General features: G+C 36.6%; 1 protein-coding gene across 2 annotated transcripts in view; it reads right to left on the bottom strand.

Moving 5' to 3' along the window:
- The window catches only part of Tmprss15 (transmembrane serine protease 15), a 115,044-nt gene that overhangs the window by 80,470 nt on the left and 14,982 nt on the right, over positions 1 to 19,592 (bottom strand). Inside the window, exons 5-9 of one of the 2 annotated variants that reach the window (XM_036204172.1) lie at positions 16,099 to 16,143; positions 13,821 to 13,856; positions 12,586 to 12,630; positions 4,465 to 4,596; positions 606 to 714 (exon numbers count right to left, since the gene is read on the bottom strand). In XM_036204172.1, the coding sequence (XP_036060065.1) occupies positions 606 to 714; positions 4,465 to 4,596; positions 12,586 to 12,630; positions 13,821 to 13,856; positions 16,099 to 16,143 (367 nt within the window). The remainder of the gene's footprint in view (positions 1 to 605; positions 715 to 4,464; positions 4,597 to 12,585; positions 12,631 to 13,820; positions 13,857 to 16,098; positions 16,144 to 19,592) is intronic. The other variant, XM_036204173.1, reaches the window with a different exon arrangement.

The raw sequence follows: 19,592 nt of genomic DNA on the forward strand, positions 1-19,592 counted from the left end.
TAAACTTGTATAAAACTCACTGTGTTTACTTTGATCCTTGAGGTGTGTGTGGGGGGGCAATAGTAACTAGTTTTAAAAAGAGAAAAGCTAACTTACTTAATTGACTGATTACATTAAGCCTGACCATGATGTCTATAGTTTGTTTTGGGGTGGTAGTTTAGATCCCAGTAAACTGCTGCTCTTTCTCACACAAAGCTTTTTTTCCCCTTTTTTATTTAATCTTTTCTTTTTTTTATTTTTCTTTATTAAGAAATTTTCTACTCACTCCACATACCACCCACAGATCCCACCTCCTCCCTCCTCCCACCCTCCAGCCCTCTCCCCTAAGCCACCCCACATCCCCCAAATCAAGGTCTCCCATGGGGAGTCAGCAGATCCTGGCACACTGAGCCTAGGCAGGTCCAAGCCCCTTCTCACTGCACCAAGGAAAGCTTTTCTTGGTACAGAATAATTTTTAATATTAAGATCAAAAGAGGAACTTTGAGACAATCTACCAGTTGGTAGTTAGTGAAAACTATATTTATTTAAACATACTGTAGAGAGGGGAAATATTATGTTGGAGGCTTTTCAGACTGAAGGTCAGGACATAGACAGTGGTCTCTTACCTGATGATCCAGCGGCAAACCCCATCTGACCCATCTGGCTTAGGGTAACGATCAGCTTGGAAAGACCCAGAATTTCCCGTCAACAAAAACCTTCCATCACAAGCTGTGGCTGTGTGAATATGTCAGGTAATATTAGATATAAGCAGCCATGGAATAGGAGGGATTAATTAAGTCCCTTGATTGTAAACAATATTCACAGCACACCCCTTTCTCTGGAGGCTTTGATCTGCAATTCCCACAATAGTGTACATTAAGCAAGCAAAAGTGAATTATAACTTTCCATCTTTTGCAAGGTTCTTAAACACTAATACAGGCCATGTAAGCAGCGTCGTGAAAATTAGAAAGGAATGAAATAAAAAGAGGAGAAAGCAGAGCACTTTAAATAGTTGTAACAGCCACTTGCTATGCTTGGGAATTTAGCCCTTCTCCAGATTTATTTCTGACTGTCTCTAGAGAAAAGGAGTCAACAGTGTTATGCTGTACAACCAGATTCATAATTTCCTAAAGGACTGAGATGATTGTGTGTTTGTTGGACCCAGCTGGAGTGCCCTCAGGAGCAGAAGACTTTTCTGTGCTTCCTCAGACTTGTATACTTGCAGAAGATGGAGTCCTATGACTGAGTTGCTTAATAAGCTATTCTGCAACTAAATTGTGTTTGTTTTCAAATGTCCCCTTGCCTGTGAACAGTTTATGAAAGAGCCAAGTAAGAGAGGGTAATTGACAGGAAGCTGGCATCCTTGACACCTAGGCAAGTATCTGTGACTGCTTTCAGAGGACTATCGTTTTCTTAAGTGGCTAGGATTTTTGTATCACCATGACTAGCCTGTCCTAAAGAATATGATCCATTTGTTTGTCTATTTTTTTTGTGAATTTTCACATTTTTGTTGCCATCCTATTAGCCATCAGACACCTTTCCTACATTCACAAAGCAGTCCTGATGGGGCCCACCACGGGCTCCCTCTGCTGGCTCATTATTTACTGATTTGGTCTTTCTTCAGGCACTGAATTTTCCAGGACATAAGAATTAAACATGATCTATGCAGACAAACCAAAGGGTATCACATGCACATGCTTGACCGTGCAAACTACAAGAACACTTGCCAACTTGGGGACAACACTGCATCTTGGCCTAAGAGCCGAGTCGGCATCATTTCTCTACATAGGTCAGCTAAGAAGCAAACTTTCTTGCTGATATAATTCCAGTCAGAAGAGAGATACAATGTAAAGAAATCTTACTCTACCTATAGTCAGCTATAAGTTGTGCAAACATGAATAACCAAAGACTAAATGCAGAAACTTGGTACAGAAGCAATCATTAATATGATTTTACTAATAACACAAACTAGAATTAGAGCTCACAGCTGGAGTAAAATCAGTAAATAAGAGAGAGATCAAAGGTCAGTGTCTTAACAGAGAAAATTCTTAAATTAGCTTATAATTTTTTTCTCTGAGTATGGTTTGATGCATGAGTACTTTGAGGTGATGTCCTGCTGCTAAACATTGGAGTTGATGCTGGAGGCCTCGGGGGTTCACTACCACCACTGATTAAAATGAATAAGATCACCTGTGCTCTGAAACACCTGCTGCCTGAAGATAGTTCGTTTGATTGATTTTTCTGCTACCTTGGCTAAACAATGACTTGAAACTATTTTTCAGAAATAAATACAACACTAACTTTATAATACATATATAATACATATTCATATAAAGGAATAGAGACAATAAGCACACAGAAGCTTAAGAGTCTCATGAATGCTGGATGACCTTAAGGCTTAATAAATATAAAGCCACCACATACTGGAAAAATATCATGCAGATCATCATGCATTTAAAGCAAAGACAGACATTTAATTTTAATGCTGAGGCTCCTCTTGTGACTCAGAGAAAAGAATTTATTACTTTAAAACTTATTTGGAAACAATTTATCATCATTATGTGAGTAGTCAGATGATTAATTGTTGATATGAATTGTTATCAACTTATTTTGAAAATGAGGAACTCAATGAGGTTAAAGGCTAAACAATAAGTGAGGCATGTTTTCAAATTATTTGATTTGTCTAATGTTGTGACATCATTTTCTATCTTTAAGGTTGTTAGTCATCAGTACATAGGTTTAAAGCTAACTTTGATATGGATTATTGTTTTTGAAGCAGAAATAAGCACCACTTTTATTTCTTCTTGATGGCACATTTGGATCATATTCTCTTGGAAAAGGTTTTGTAAAATCCCCCCCCCCCAAAAAAAAAACACAAACAAACCACAGTGTACAAATCACCAACTTCCTTGTTGAATGAATAGCTTAGTCATAGAAAATAGATTAAAAATATTCCACAGCCTGTACTTCCAATACATGCTGACTGCACTAAGTATATAGTTCAACTCTGCATGCTTGAAATTTATCCAAGAGCACTTGAATTTGGGTTTCTGAGTGGAAGAAGCTCAGGTGCAGTTACTTTCAATTAAGCTTCTGTGAAACAGACACAGTGCCTGTCTTATGAAGTATGGACCTAGTGGGTATGTAATCTTCTTAATTTAGTTCCTTGTTCAAAACTTCATCTTGAATCAATGTCAAGGAATATGAGAACACAGCCGTAATAGATAAGGAATTAGCAGCCTTAAAACACCCTGGGAGCTGTGTTCACCATCAACTTTACAAGCTCTATAAAGTTGACTGGTACAACACACTTGATCTGCGACCTCGGCACTCAGGAGCCACAGACAGAAGAGTCATAATAGTGAGCTCAAGGTCAGAGACTCTCTCTCAAAAAAGCAGTAATAAATCAAAAGGTGATAATGGGTCACACCAAAAATTGGCTTAATTCAGGCTACCCTTTAAGTTTTCAAAGATGAATTATAGGTTAGACTTAAGTTAATGGTACTTCTCATTGCTTACAATCTGAATTTACACTTACATGATGACAGGTTGCAATGAAACTACATTATTTGATAAGATTCTTTCTGTAAGCTTTTCTAAATGGAAGCAAACTGCAGTGAACTATAAATCAAAGAGAGATTCCATTTAGATTATCAGGATTAGCGTTTGCTGTACTGTGTGTGTGTGTGTGTGTGTGTGTGTGTGTGTGTGTTATTTAAGTGTTTATTAATAATTTAATTAAAACGAGAAAAATCAGAACAAATAACAAATTAGACTCATTAAACACCATTTTTACCCCCACAAAACATTGTTGTTAAGTTGTTACCCGTGGCTGTTTGTACTACCTGTAGAATGGCAAGGGAAAAAGAAAAGCAAGGAGGAAAATTGGAAGGTGTTTACTGATTTGATACTATGAAGTAGGGACAAGAGGAGTGACATTTGATGGGGAAAATATCAGGAAAAGGTATTATGTTATTAGTATGTATTTCTAAGAATTATGGCAGCTTAAAACAAGGTGAGATGAAAAGATGCAACATCATCCCTTCCCTGAATCATGTGTGACTGGTCACAGTATTCTTTACAGAGTTCTCAAATGGGATTATGTAAAATTAGTTACACCTAATATTATGCAATTAAGTTAAAAATAATATCTTTATTAGATTTTGTGTTAAATTATGCATATGGATATTGGAGTAAATAACTCTTTACTAATTTCAGCTAGATGAGACTAAAGTCTGTGTATGCGTGTATGCATGCATATGTGTACACGTAAGTGTATACGTGCATACATGTGTGTGGTGAGCATGTGTGTGCATACATGTGTTTGTGTATATTGTGTGTGTGCATGTGTATGTGTACGTGTGTTTATACATATTGTGTGTATGCATGCGTGTGTGTGTGTGTGTGTGTGTGTGTGTGTGTGTGTGTGTGTGTGTCATGGAGAAGAAAAGCTGAAGAAGAATGAAGGAAGGTGGGTGGCCTTACCACACAGTTCTGTGTCTTCATCTGAACTGTCTGGACAATTCACTTCTCCATCACAAAATAAATCAGTTGCTATGCAATTCCCAGTGTTAGCACAGGGCCGTGAGTCAGGTTGGCACTCTATTGGCACATTGCCTAAAAAATAAAGATTCAAATTCTAAGCATCTTGAACAGTAAATTTCCAATCGGTTTGATATATACCATGGCTGAATATTTCTTGTATGTTTTCCATCACTTTAGCTTTATAGTGGCTTGATGGAGTTCACTTTGTAAAAAGGAATATTTATTTCATTTGATGAATCATTTACAAAAATTAAAAGCATTTTTGACAGAAAGAAATACTTCTTCCCTGATGTTAAATGTGAATGTTGATGCCGTTCATTCTATTTTTGAAAACTTACAGTTTAGTCACTTAATCCCTATGGTGGTCTGAATGAGAATGGCTACCATAAGTTCATGTGTTTGAACACTTGGTCTTCAGTGGGTGGAACTCCTTGGGAAGGATTAGGAGGTGTGACCATGTTGGAGAGGATGTGTCATGGAAGCTAGCTTTAGCATTTCAAAAGCCATTCCCAGTTAGTGCTCTCTGACTCTCTCTCTGCCTCATACTTAGGGATCAAGATATAAGTTCTCAGTTGCAACCCCAGTGCCATGTCTGCCTGCCTGCCATGGTCTCCACCATGATTATCATGGACTCCAACCCTCTGATACTATAAGCCCCATTGAATGCTTTCATTGTAAACTACTTTAGTCATGGTGTCAACACAGCAACGGAAAAGTGCCTAAGTTCCTAATTTTATATCTTGAACAACATTGTGTTAGATGGGACATTATGTTGTAAAGTTTATTATAGCATCTAGTTAATAATTCATTTACTCATGACTTTATTATTTGTAAACACAATTGAGTTAATAAAGCCTATACAGTCTGCAAAGGAAAATGTCATCGAAGAAATCACTTTGAGTTAAGATAAAATGTCTACTTGCAAGTGCACTATGTAATGAAAGTGGAGATACCCATTGGCTATTTCTGCTCCATAATTCATTGCATCTTGTCACATTCCTAGGGATTTCAATGCAAATACATCCATCTATAGTGCTAGATCATAGTCTGTCTGCCCAGGAGCTTTCAGTTTGTAGCTCTCAGCCTGTTTATCCTTCAGCTGCCTTGCTTCCATGGATATTATATAGAGAGACTGTCTTAGGTAGGGTTTCTATTGCTCTGAATAGACACTGAGACCAAGGCAACTCCAGAAAACATTTAATTGAAGTAGTAGCTTACAGTTTCATAAGTTCAGTCCCTTATCATCATGGCAGGACATGGGGGCATGCAGGCAGATATGGTGCTGGAAAGGTAGTTGCTACATGTTGATATGCAGTCAACAAGAAGTAGACTGAACACTGGACAGTATCTTGAGCATATATAAAGTCTGCCTCCACAGTGACATACTTCCTCCAACAATATTACACCTACTGCGTAGTTCATACCTCCTAATATTGCTACTCCCTTTGGGGGTCACTTTTTGTTTCAAACCACCACAAAGACATACTAAGACACATAGACTTCTGGAAAATAACTTTGAAATTCTAAGAATACAATATATTCTTATTTGCCTACAAGATAATATGCATCTTGTTTTTCAGGGCAATGTGGAAATTTGAAAGTTTTTGTTTGTGTTTAGAATATCAATGATGCTTTAAGGGTTTTTGAAAATTTAACTCCATAACTTTTGTTTTGTTTTTATGTCTAACTTTAAAAAACACTTCTATTTTTTATTTATTCTTTGAAATCACACATGTGTGCAGTGTATTTTGATCATTTGTATCTCTAATTTCCCTCCAACTCATTCCAAACTCCCCCACTATGTCTCCTTACCAACTTCACATCTTTCCTTTCCTCCCACTGAGTTGTATTAATTAGTGCTGCTCCTAATGAGTAGGGCTGTTCATTGGCATTTTTTTTAACATGAACAGAAACACTGTACTGCCATCTGCTGGGGATTAAAACTATAACAAGCAAAATGAATTCAGAAATTTCATATGCTTTCTATAAAATCAATAGGGATAATCAAATATTTGTATCATGTATCTACCAGGCTAAATTTTGTTTGAGGACATTTATAGTCAGGGTTGATGAACATATAAATAATGAAATTAGACTTTTAAAAAACTGGTTCGGATTAAAATGAATATAAACCATTGGGAGACCAATGGAAAAGTTAGTATCTAAAAATAGCATAAAGATTGGAGTTACTTTTAAATGGCAGAAAAATCTCATTTAATAAAATAAAAATAGAAATAAATGTATTTATCAAATACAAATGCACATTATACTTGAAATATAAGAACTATTTATTAAGCAATCATTTAATTACTGTGTCCCAATTCACAAAAGGCACAATATTTGATAGCATGTCAGAAACTCTTGGTAAATAAATAGGTGGGGAGCCGGGTGGTGGTGGCGCATGCCTTTAATCCCAGCACTTGGGAGGCAGAGGCAGGCAGATTTCTGTGAGTTCAAGGTCAGCCTGGTCTCCAAAGTGAATTCCACAAAAGGTGCAAAGCTACACAGAGAAATCCTGTCTCAAAAAACACAAACAAACAAACAAACAAAAATAGGTGGGAAAAAAGCATTGCCTTACATATCTATGTTATTTTGCCAGAGGCTCATAGGACTCTACGTATTTAGTTTTTGGAAGACTAAACTTGGGAAGATAAACAGCTTGGGCTGTTTTTGGATCTTTGCTTCCCAACGCTCTTACAAGCCTCTCTATTGTCTGTTAACCTTCAAACTCACACTGACAAGAGAGAGAAGAGAGGGTGCTTGCGACCCTTTGAGTCTTGTGCTGAGTGGTTTTATGTCAACTTCACTCAGTCTGGCATCATTGCAGTTTGGCCTGTGAACAAGTCTGTGGTGCATTCTATTAATTAGTGGGCCCAGCCCACTGAGTGGATGGTGGTTTGGGGTTATACAAAAAAGAGGACTGAGCAAATCTCAGGGAGCAAGCCAGTAAGCAACACTTCTCCATGGCTTCTGCATCAGCTCCAGGTTTCTGTTCCATTTGAATTTGGGCCCCGACTTCCCTCGGTGATAGACTGCGATGTAAAACTGGTAGTTGAAATAACCCCTTTCCTTTCCAAGTTGTTTTGGCATTGGTGTTTTATCACAGCGCTAGGGACTCCTACTAAGACAACCCTTGTAGTGATCACTAATCCACCAGTTTTTATGGCTACTGATGTCATGACAATCTACAGGGTGGAGAGAAAAGATAAAAGGAGGGAAAAATGTTTATGCCACAGCAAACTCTCACAGAGTTTGATGCAAGAAAATAGTTCATTAATCATTTTTGTAGTTTTTTTTTTTTTTTTCAGGGGGGGAAGGTGGAGACAGGTTAGTCTGAGGCTGGTCTCAAACTCCCTATGTAGCTGAAGATGACCAACTTTCTGATCGTCCAGCTTCCACTTTGAGAATGTAGATACTGTAGGTGTACACAACCACACCCAGGTTATGATGCAGTTTTGAAAAGTAACTCCCCCAGGGGAATCAGCAGGTATCTACTCCACCTGCCAAGCTGCATGCTGATTAGTTTTAATGAGGCATTAAGACCGCAATTGAAAGCACTGGGAAGTACGCTAAGGTTGAAACCATCTTCATAAGAGAACTCATATTTAAATTAGACTCTGAAGAATTCCCAGGAGTAACTGAAATAGACAAGTATGGAATAGATGCGCTGATGTGGCAGAAGGACATGGACATAGGATCCACAGAAAGGTCTAATTTATCTAGTTGTAATGATACTGGGGGCATGTCACGAAAGAGTGAAGAAGGCTTAGAAGTAGGAAAACAGGCTTTCCTCCAATGAAGACCACAATATACTCGTTAATGGATAAAATCTCTACGGCCCTGTCTTGAGCAGTTCAATCAAGGGCACAATTCTTCCTAGATGCTTTTGGTCCACCATCATATCCTTCACAAAAACTGTGCATTACTTTTTTTTTTTTTCTCTCCTCTTCAATCCCAACTTCGACCAAATAGTGGATTAGTGGCAAGGTATTGCATTTTGTGTGAAACAGAGAAAACCCACACTATTGAAACTTGAAACTTTCATGTTTCTGAAATCATTGCCTGCACTGTCAGCAACAAAGGACTGCCGTGTAGGAAGCCTTCAAGCATATGAGCAAGGTCCCCAAAAAGCCCCTCCAGGTATACTGCAGCAGCCAAGAAATCAATCTGTGTAATGTGGCCTCAGCTCCTGTCACTCCCTTCTAGTGCTCCAAATTGGTTAGTAAAACTTTACAATAATTGGCAACAAAGGCAGCTGAACAAAAGAACATAACCCACATGGACTTTTTACCTGTTATCGTATAAAAATTCTCTTTGGCAGAATTTATTATAGTACTAATGCCAAGTATATGATGCATGTGTTTGTTGATTTTTCTCAAACTCTATCTTCAAGGCATATAAAAATGGGAATAAACTTAACATCCCTGAAAGACATATTCATAATAAATTACTGCTTGGAAACTGCGGTTTTCAAGTTTAATTGCCTTGTTCCTCCCTATAAATCTATAGTGCCTTGCTGTATGAGAAGAATAAATGAGAGGTATGATTCAGGACTCATTGTGCTACATGAACTTAATGTAAAGGAGAATATGATATTTCACTACCTAGTTATCTTTCAATAATTCCTTATAATTAATTAAGGCAATCCAGTGAAAGGAAATAGTCAAAAATAATGTTTTGTTGTTGTATAAGTTACTGGTTATAAATGAGTACCACCAATTTGAAATCTAGTATTAGAAAAAAAGTATCTCTCTTTTATAATAATATGCAGATTCAGCTATTTTAATTGTTGTTATTTTGATGTGTGTCATTAGGAATAGGGCGAAGTGACCTAGTTGGTTGTGACCTCTGTGTGAGTTGCGGGGCTGTCCACATTGAAATGGTATCTGAATCTCTTCTCTTTTTATTTTTAGTCTACTTTGTCATTACAAGAAACATCCAGGAACCATCTCAGGAATGTATTTGAATATTTATATTCTATGTCATGTGTATAAAGTTCAAAGATCATATATAGCTCTGTAAGTACGTAAGGCGTAATTGGTAGAGTTAGTCAATGAGGAAATTGGACCATGTCTTACCAAGAATGAATAATTTTATACAACTTTTTTATGTGATACTAAGCATTATAAACCAGAGCTTAGTGCATGCTTGGTAAGTTCAGTACAAGATACACCTCAATGTTTATATTACTTCTTCATTTTTATTTTGACTATCACTTGCTTATTTTTAATAAGAAAGATAAGCCCAAGTGTATGTTGACCATATTCTAGTAACTCAAATGATGGGGTATTCGGCTTTGTTTTCTTTACCCTCTTTTCCTTTGTACTGAAGGCAATGGGCATACACTCACCTAGGTTTCACTTTTGTTTGACTGTTTTCTTCAACACAGTTCTGGAGAAAACGTTCAAGACTTTCTTTTTGTTGTGATATTGCTAGTGTTTATTGTCCACCCCTGAGCCATCCCATGGATTTCTCTTATAATATTTTATGCCTCTAAATGGACCTCAGTATCTCAGTTAGATGAATCATGTAGTGAGTCTATAAACTGACAAAGGGAAACAGGACACTAATTTACAGGCTTGTTGCTTATTTTGAAGTTTCTAGAGGAATGTCTTAAAACACTTTAGCTACCTTTTCAGTTCAGTTTTAGATGAATAAAATTAAATTAATAAATGATTTTTTTTCAAAGTAAATTATCATTATTAATTGAAGTTGAATGTGTAAAAAATGTGTTTTTTGGAACTTTTAGTATTTTTTCATATTGCAAAAATGAATGTGAGCTACATGACAATTTTCCATATGTAGAGCTCCTCGATGGCTGTGCCTAAACATAACTGTGGGTATGGTCACACTATTATGAACTTTCCATGGGCTCTGGAAATGTTATTATTGGTGGTGATAAATCATTTTAATTAATGAATCATGTTTTAATTTGCATTTCAAACATTGTATAAGAATTATCAACTCTAACTAAGAGGGACTATTTATAGTTCCAGAAATACTTTTCCTGTATGTCTGTAATCTGAGATATAAAATTAGTGAGATAAAAGAACTGAGAAAGTACTATAATAGGTAAAATTTTATCAGAATAATATACACATATGTATAAGAGAAGACATAACAAATATGAATGCTTTTCCATGTACAGTAGTGTTACCCCTTGATCAAGACAATCATTATCAGAAATGTCATGTAAAAACTGCATTTAAAACAGTCATTGTACTAACATCCCACCTCCTCTTAGCTGACCTCAAATATGCTCACAAAACCTGTATTAAATTACAACTGGGTAAAGTTGTGCAAGAGAAAACCTAATTTATATTAAAGCATTGTGTATTTTATATATTTACTAAATATTAAAATTACAAATTAGAATGTAACAAAAGCATTTTATACCATAAAAATGGCTAAATTCTTAATTTGAACCTCTGTTAAGTCTGTGACCTGACCACCTGTATAGAAGTTTGATTTTACCTGCTGTTTTGGGCATCTTCTGTGGGTCTGAGAATTTTTAGACAATGGGGAGAGAACAATTGGAGATTGTGATTTTGACATTCCACAGTTTATTTAAATGTTGGGACTCGCTTATGCCATTTATCAAGAAGATTAAGTAAAGCCCAGAAAAAACAAGTCTCGCCCTTGTGATAGTGACTACCTGAACCAGGATGACATCAATGAGCATGCTAAACTGGACAAGGAAAATCCCATGAGGCCTCAACCCAACAAAAGGAACTATGGGAAACTGAGGAAAGTTGGAAGTGGAAGAGGTGGTCCTCCCCAGGGACTAGCATACCAATTGGTCATTGAATGTCAAATGGTCAGCCCTGAAAACACAAATACAGTGACATCATATGTACTCAACAGGTTATATTTTGGAATACACACACACACACGTGTGTGTGTGTGTGTGTGTGTGTGTGTGTGTGTGTGTGTGTGTGCGCATGTGCATATGCAAGCAATAACAATTAATGAGAAATAAGCCATCAATTTGAAGGAGAGTAGGTGGGGGTAGGTGGGAGCATTTGGAGGGATGAAAAGGAAGGGAGAAATGTTGCAATTAAATTAAAATCTCAAAAAATAAACAACAACAAGAAAAGCACAATGGGCAAATTACTAGAACTCTAGAGAAATTGACACTTCAAAGACTGATTGGGGAAGGGCAAGATAGCTCAGAGTAAAGACCCTTGCTGTAAAGCCTGATGATTTGAATTTGATCACTGGTCGGACCCACACGTAGAGTAAGAGAACTGACTCTCGCAAGTTGTCCTCTGGCTTCTATGTGCGCACTATGACACACATGCCCTTGTACTTATGGGATAAATAAATTAATAATATAAGAAAATAACATCCTGGGAACTATCTGATGCTAAACTCTTACTGAAAAAAAAATGACTTAATGAATCCAACAGTACTTTATGACTGATTTATGAATAGCCCTAAATTGTATGCAGAGAATATAGTCAAAAGAACAAAGTCTCAATATATGATGGAACTGGCATCCTTTGAAAAAACACTACAGTTCTAGCAGTTACATCCCTGGCAAGTGGCGATAACCATAGTTTTAAAATCAGAGTGCAAGATAAAGTCAGACAACCAACGTTATTAGCCTCCAATATTCAACCATGTTTGTGAAATTTTATGCTTCAACTGCAAATTATTAAGTCCAGTGTTTCTTCTTTAGAGTATTATTAAACTGCTGAAGCATCAGATGATTTCCAAGTATTAGTGAAAACATAAATATAAAAATAATACTATTGAGACTCACTTGAAGTCACCGTAGAAGTGCTGACTATTAGTTTATCTGCCAAAAATAGGTACAGTGAAAATAATTTATATATTTTAAGTGGATCTTAGCTATTCATTATTTATTTCCACGGTACAATATTTTACCTTGGCATTTTGGCTTATTGTAAATTATTAGTACATGATAATTTATTACATATAATTTCATGCAGATATAGAGATATACATTTATGTTCTATTTTAATTTTTACAGCTACTATTAATTGACAAATGGTTGTGCGCATGTGTGGCAATCAATATGACACTCGAAGAACCAACCTGAAGATGTTACAGCAGTCACTGTGGAGAAGTTTCCCAAAGACGCTACAAGAAAGCAGACTTGATTTGCTACTTGGGCTTATGATTTAAATTGATTGTAAACCATAGTTACGGCATGGGTAGCTTTTCATATGTCACTTGGGTTTTGCGGATGTTGCTTTTGTAGCACCTATTGTAGATATGCGATTAAGATTGAGCTGAAGTTGCCAGAGAACTGCAAAGGTAAGTGATATTATAATAATAACTGTTTAATGTTTCATCCAATGGGACTGGAGAGATGCCTGAGCGGCTAAGAGGACTGGTTGCCATAGCAGAAAACGTAGGTTCCCTTCTCAGCAACCATACAGTGGTTCTCATCCATCTATGACTCCATTTCCCATGGATATAGTACTTTCTTCTGACCTTTATGGGTACTAGGCATGTATTCAACATGCCTATAGATAAGCAGACAAAATATTCCTTCATAGAATATAATAAATAAATGCATCTAAAATATAATATTTCATATAATTTTTGCTTATTGTGAATTATGAGTGTATATTAACTCAGATATGACCTATGTATCTAGATCTAAAGATAAACATTTTATGATTCATAAAATTTGTCTTACAGCTATTAAATAGTTGATGAATAATTGTGCACATTTATAGGGTACAATGTGATATGACCTTCATTGTGCTGTTAAGTACTGAGCCCACCTGAAGTCAATGCAGGAATTGTTGCTGTGAGAACCCAGGACACTTGAAAAATGTAAAACTGATTTGACAATTGATTTTAGCAAAGTGCTGGCACATGCCTTTAATTCCAGCATTCAGGAGGCATGGAAAGCTGAATCTCTGAGTTCAAAGTCAGCCTGATCTACAAAATGAGTTCCAGAACAGGCAGGGCTACATGGAGAAACCCTGTCTTGAAAAGTCAAAATAAAAGCAATAATAATAATAATAATAATAATAATAATAATAATAAAATTATTTCTCTTTTTGATATTTTTTGTTTGTTCATTTTGTTCTTCAGTTTTTAGCATGTTTGTTTCTAGACTTCTATAAGTGCACCATAACAGGTACACACACAAACATACACACATACACACACATGTGAACATAAACATGTATACACACTTGTACACATGCATACACATGTAAACACATATAAACATAAACATGTATGCACACATGCACACACATTCCCACAATCAAATCATAAATAAAATAAATAATAATATTATTAAAGCTGACCTGAAGTTGTCATAGAACTGCTGGTTGTCAGCTTATCTGCAAAGATAAGTGAGATTAAAATTATGATTATGTATTTTAGACTGGTTATACACAGACTTTCTCATAAATAAATAATTTATTTTTATATTTCATCTAAGAAAGTTTCAGCTTATTAAGATTTAATACTTATTTATGTATCTGAATCTAAGGATAAGCCTTTTATGCTTTAGTTTAATGTTTTGCAATTATTTTAGTTTAAGAAAATTTTGCATATTTATGGGATTCAATGTGATGGTTTTGATGTGTATCTACAGAGTGAGTTGTTTAAACTAGATTAACGAAGTAATGGGACAAATTTATCAGTTCATGTACTTATTTTTTGTTGATTTTCACAATATTAAAAGGTAGGTTTTAGACTTTTACCTACTCTTCTTTTCTAAATAGAGGATGTTATTCAACGGCCAATAAGCAAACACTAGGAGTCACTAATTCGTATGCCTATGAGGTACAAGGTTCTATGCTTGATACAAGTGAGGGTGTGCTTAAACCAGAAGATGGGAACTCAAGAGAGAACTTTTTGTTTTCCGAGACTGGCACAGCCTTTGAGACCCTGGGCATGTTATTTGTTCTTTATCAAAAAGAAAAAAGATGTACTTGTTTTTATTTTATGTGTATAGGTATCTTGCCTACATGTATATTTGTGCATCGTGTGTGTGTGTGTATGTGTGTGTGTGTGTGTGTGTGTGTGTGTGTGTGTGTGTGTGTGTGTATGTATGTGTATACAGTGCAAAGGGAAGCTAGAAGGCATTGGAGTCCCTTGACGTGCAGTTATGAATAGTTATTAACTATAATGTATATGCTGGAACCCAACTCCAGTCTTCTGCCAGAGCAGTAGGCACTTCAAACCACCTAGCTATCTCTTCGTTTTCCTATTTATTCTTTTATGTCTTTTTCAGTGTGAAAAATGTTACTTCCATAATGGCTGTTCCAGAAAATTAAATGATGTAATTACTGGTTTAAGTATGTACTGTATAATACTTGTCTCAAATATTGTGGAAATGTCATGATTATGGATAACACTAAAAGTGTTATCATTATGAGCTTATGACAATTACCATTTCTTAATGATATGTAGATAAGATTGACATTTAGGATAACTTTTGCAATATTCAGGGGAAGATTAGTAATCATATAATTTTCAGAATGCTGATTTCAAAGGGTTTATAAAACAAAGTGGTTGTAGATTTGGTAGTTAGTAGAACCACAACGAATTTTCAGATTTTCTGGTTGCTTTTTTAATTTAATATTTTTATTAATAAATTAAAATTTAATACTTTTCTCATTAGAGATTACATTTACATTTTAAGATAACTAGTGTTCATTGTAAAAAAAAGTTTGGTAATTTTTCAAAAAGAATTCTTCTAATAGTGATGCTACCTTGCTTAGACATGAAGAAGTTCTAAATATTATGAGCAGGGATTTAAGTTTAAATGAAAGAGACACTGACAGATGCTGAAGGGAATCAGTTAGCACTATGGATTGGTTTTCTTTTTCCAAAAAAGTGGAATATATCTTTTTCAAATTATTATTTTCGTGGTTTTATCTCCAGGGCCTCATGACATGGGTCAGATGTGGAATCATATACACATCCTGTAAAGTTTAAAATAAAACAGGAGTATTGAAATCAGAAATGTCTGTACTTGGCATATGAAAGTTGGCATTAATATTCTCAGCTATGTTACTCTTAACTACACTATAACTTTCATAATTTAAAATGAAGGCAAAAGACCATATAAAGGTGCAGAAATAAAAACGTATTCTTTTCTAACGTTGTGAATGGTTAAAGAACACTGAGTCGTGGGTAGGCAACGTGGCTTCATCAGAAAAATGCCTGTCATGTGAGCACAAGGAACTGAGTTCAAATTCCCAGGACTCTTCTAGAAACCTCAGGTCTGGTTGTTTACATCTGGAATCCCAGAGATCAGGTGTGGTGAAGGACAGGTGGATCCCCAGAGCTTGCTGTCCCAGCTGTCTGGTCAGTATTCTTGTTTTGAAATACAAGGTTTGAAGCACTGATGGAAGACAGCATTCTTCAACCTCAGGTCCATACATGTTCACAACCATCACTGTGGACTCATATGTAAACACAAAGACACACACACACACACACACACACACACACACACACACACACAGACACCCCCCCCACACCCCTCCCTGACAAATACACAGACACACCCCCACAGACACACCCCCCTACCACCCCTCCCCCTCACATGTTATAAATACACATACTGACCTGAAGTTGTAACAGGGAATGGTGTTGAGAAGTTACCCAAAGATGCTAGAAGAAAGTAAAGACGATTTTATACTTGACTTTGTAATATAACTGCATTATAAAAAACATTGAATACAGTTTGAATACTTCTTCAAAGGGCATCTGATCTTTTGATTTCCAATTTACTTGTTGTAATGCTCTTTGTTATGTGGCTATGATACTTTAGATACGTTTTAGTAACTGCATAACCAGTTTGTATTGCCTAAGGTAAGTTTGCTTTGTTTTGTATTAATTCAAGGAAAGTACCTAATCACTTATGCTATGGCTCAGAGGTTAAGAGCACTGCTTGTTCTTCCAAAGGTCCTGAGTTCAATTCCCAGCAACCACATGGTGACTCCTAACCATCTGTAATGAAGTCTGGTGCCCTCTTCTGGCCCACAGGGATATGTACAGACAGGACACTGTATTCATAATAAATAAATAAATCTTTAAAAAAAAAAAGAAAAGAAAAATATTCAACTAATATAACATTATCTATGAGACCTTGCCTTTCCTAGGACTAATAATAACCAACTTAAAATAAAATATATTTGAAAAAAATGCAAAATGCAAATATTAACATAAATATCTAAAATTAAGCTTGGAGTTACATTTATAGATGTATTTTAAGACTTCTCAAAATAAAATATAGCATAATTTTGATTTGAGAATATTCTTAAGTCACTGTAACAATGAGGTTTATGGTATGTGTAAGACAGACTAAAGTCTGATTTTTGTTTTAATTTGGGGTTATGGATGCTTCTTGGGCATATGCACAAGGAATGCTCAATCATACCACCACAAGAATACTTGCTTAACTATGTACATAGCAGCATTATTCATAATAGCCAGAACCTGAAAGCAATATAGATGCCCCTCAACTGAAGCAAATGTAGTACATATACACAATGGAGTACTACTCAGCAGTAAACAACGACAACAACAAAAAAAACAAAACAAAAAACAACAAACAAACAAACAAAACAATGACATCATGAGGTTTGCAGGCAAATGGATGCAATTAGAAAATATCATCTTGAGTGAGGTAACTTAGACTAAGAAAGACAAACATTTTATGTACTCACTCATAAGTGGACACTAGATGTAAATAAAGCAAAGAATAACCAGACTACAACCCACAGCTCCAGAGAAGCTATCTAACAAAGAGGACCCAAAGAGAGATGCATGCATCACCCTGGGAAGGGGAAATACATGAGATAGATCTACATGAACAAAATGGGGATGAAGAGTGGGCAATGGAGGATAGGGGATGGTGGATGAGAACATAAGGGAATGAGATGGTCAAGCTGGAACAGGGATGGAGTGGGAGAGCAATGAAAGAGATACCTTAATAGAGGGAGACATCACAGGAATAGGGAGAAACCTGGTGCTATGGAAGTTCCTAGGAATCCACATGGATGACCCCAGCTTAGACTACTAGCAATAGTGGAGAGGGTGCCTGAGCTGGCCTACCCCAGTAATCAGATTGGTGAATACCCTAACTGTCACCATAGAGCCCAGATCCATTTACTTATGGAAGCAGATGCAGAGATCTACAGCCAAGCATCAGGCCAAGCTCCAGGAGTCCACTTGAAGAGAAGAGGGATTCTATGAGCAAGGGGCATCAAGATCATGATGGGGAAATCTACAGAGACAACTGAACCAAGCTAGTGGGAACTCATGAACTTTTGACCAGCAGCTGTGGAACTTCCATGGGACTGGACTAGGCCCTCTGCATGAGTGAGACAGTTGTTTAGCTTGATATGCTTAACGGGCCCCTGCCTGTAGGATCAGAATCCATCCCTGGTACCTGAGCTGGCATTTTGGAGCTCATTATCTATGTATGGTGGGACACCATACACAGCCTTGATGCAGGAGGAGGGGCTTGGACCTGCCTCAGCTGAATGTAACAGGCTTTGCTGACTCCCCATGGGAGGCCTTACCTTTGCAAAGAAGGGAAATGGGAAGTGGGTTAGGGAGGGCAAGGGGCGGGAGGAGGGGAGAGAGGGAGATTGCAGTTGGTATGTAAAATGAATAAAACCTTTCTTTCTTTCTTTCTTTCTTTCTTTCTTTCTTTCTTTCTTTCTTTCTTCCTTCCTTTCTTTCTTTCTTTCTTTCTTCCTTTCTTTTTTATTTTTCGAGACAGGGTTTCTCTGTGTAGCTTTGCCCCTTTCCTGGAACTCACTCTGTAGCCCAGGCTGGCCTCAAACTCACAGAGATCTGTCTGGCTCTGCCTCCGGAGTTGCTGGGATTAAAGGTGTATGCCACCACCGCCGCCCGGCTAACATCTCTTAATAAATAAAAAGTAGCTGAGCAATCCATAGGGAGAAGACCTTAATCAGCATTCCTCCATGGGCTCTGTTTCAGTTCCCACCTCCAGGCTCCTGCTGTGTTCTCCTGCCCTGTGTTCTCTTTATGATGGATAAGCTGTGCACTGAAATCAACCTTTTCCTCCTCAAGTGGGCTTTGATCAGAATTTTGTCACAGCTACAGAAAAGTAACTGGGACACAGTATTTGCAAAGATCTTTTTTTCTTTCTGAGAAAGCTCTCAATCATTCTGAGAGTTAGGAAACAATGCATCAGAAGTCGCTATAAATAAATACTTTGCATTCAGACACTGTGAAGAAACTGTGGCCATCTGCCAGAAAAACAAGACAAAAGACAAAACAAAACAAAACAGACAGACTAAAGTCAACTCAAGAGGATATGATTTTCTTTAATCAGTATGTAATTTTTTTTAACCAATAAATTTCATCCTCTAGGTCATGCAAATATATGGAATCATAAAGATTAATTTTAGGATATCTGTTAAATAGTTCATCAAGGAGACTATCAACGAGAACACACATTAAAGTAAAGAGAAAAAACTTTCTTAGAAGAAAATGACTTGAAAAAATCAAGTATTATCTTCCAGTGATAGAACCATTATAAGCAAACCCTAGTTGATGACTAATAAGAAAGGCATTATTCTCAAAATGCCTAGATCAGAGTCCTTCAGCAGTTGTAAGTAGTATATCGCTGGCAATTTACCAAAGTCCTCTGCAGTTTAGTCTTTTAATTTGCAAAATGGGAATGATAAAAAGATTGCACAACAATTTGTTAGATTTGGTTACAAAGTGTTTTGATGGGTAATATATCTGGTATAGTTAATGATGACTAATGGTAATCTTCAGATTAACTTAATAACAAATACAAGATATGCCATGTCTGCTCCATAGGGTGCATTTCAGGAAGCATGGTTTTAACTGGGACACACATAGAAACTGAGCTAACTTCTTAGCAAACAATTCAGGATTAATTAGAGAGGTTTATTAAGGATTATAGGAGCGTGACTGGAAATTGTGCCCCCTGAACTAACTGTGAAGAAAATTATACTCTACGAATGTGTCAGAGGAGTGAATCTATGATTACAAGTTTAAGCATAGTGTGGGACACAAGCCTCTGCAAGCTTATGTGGAGTTAATGGAAAAGCAAC

This window comes from Onychomys torridus, chromosome 12 (genome assembly GCF_903995425.1).
Source record: "Onychomys torridus chromosome 12, mOncTor1.1, whole genome shotgun sequence".
Taxonomy (NCBI): Eukaryota; Metazoa; Chordata; class Mammalia; order Rodentia; family Cricetidae; genus Onychomys; species Onychomys torridus.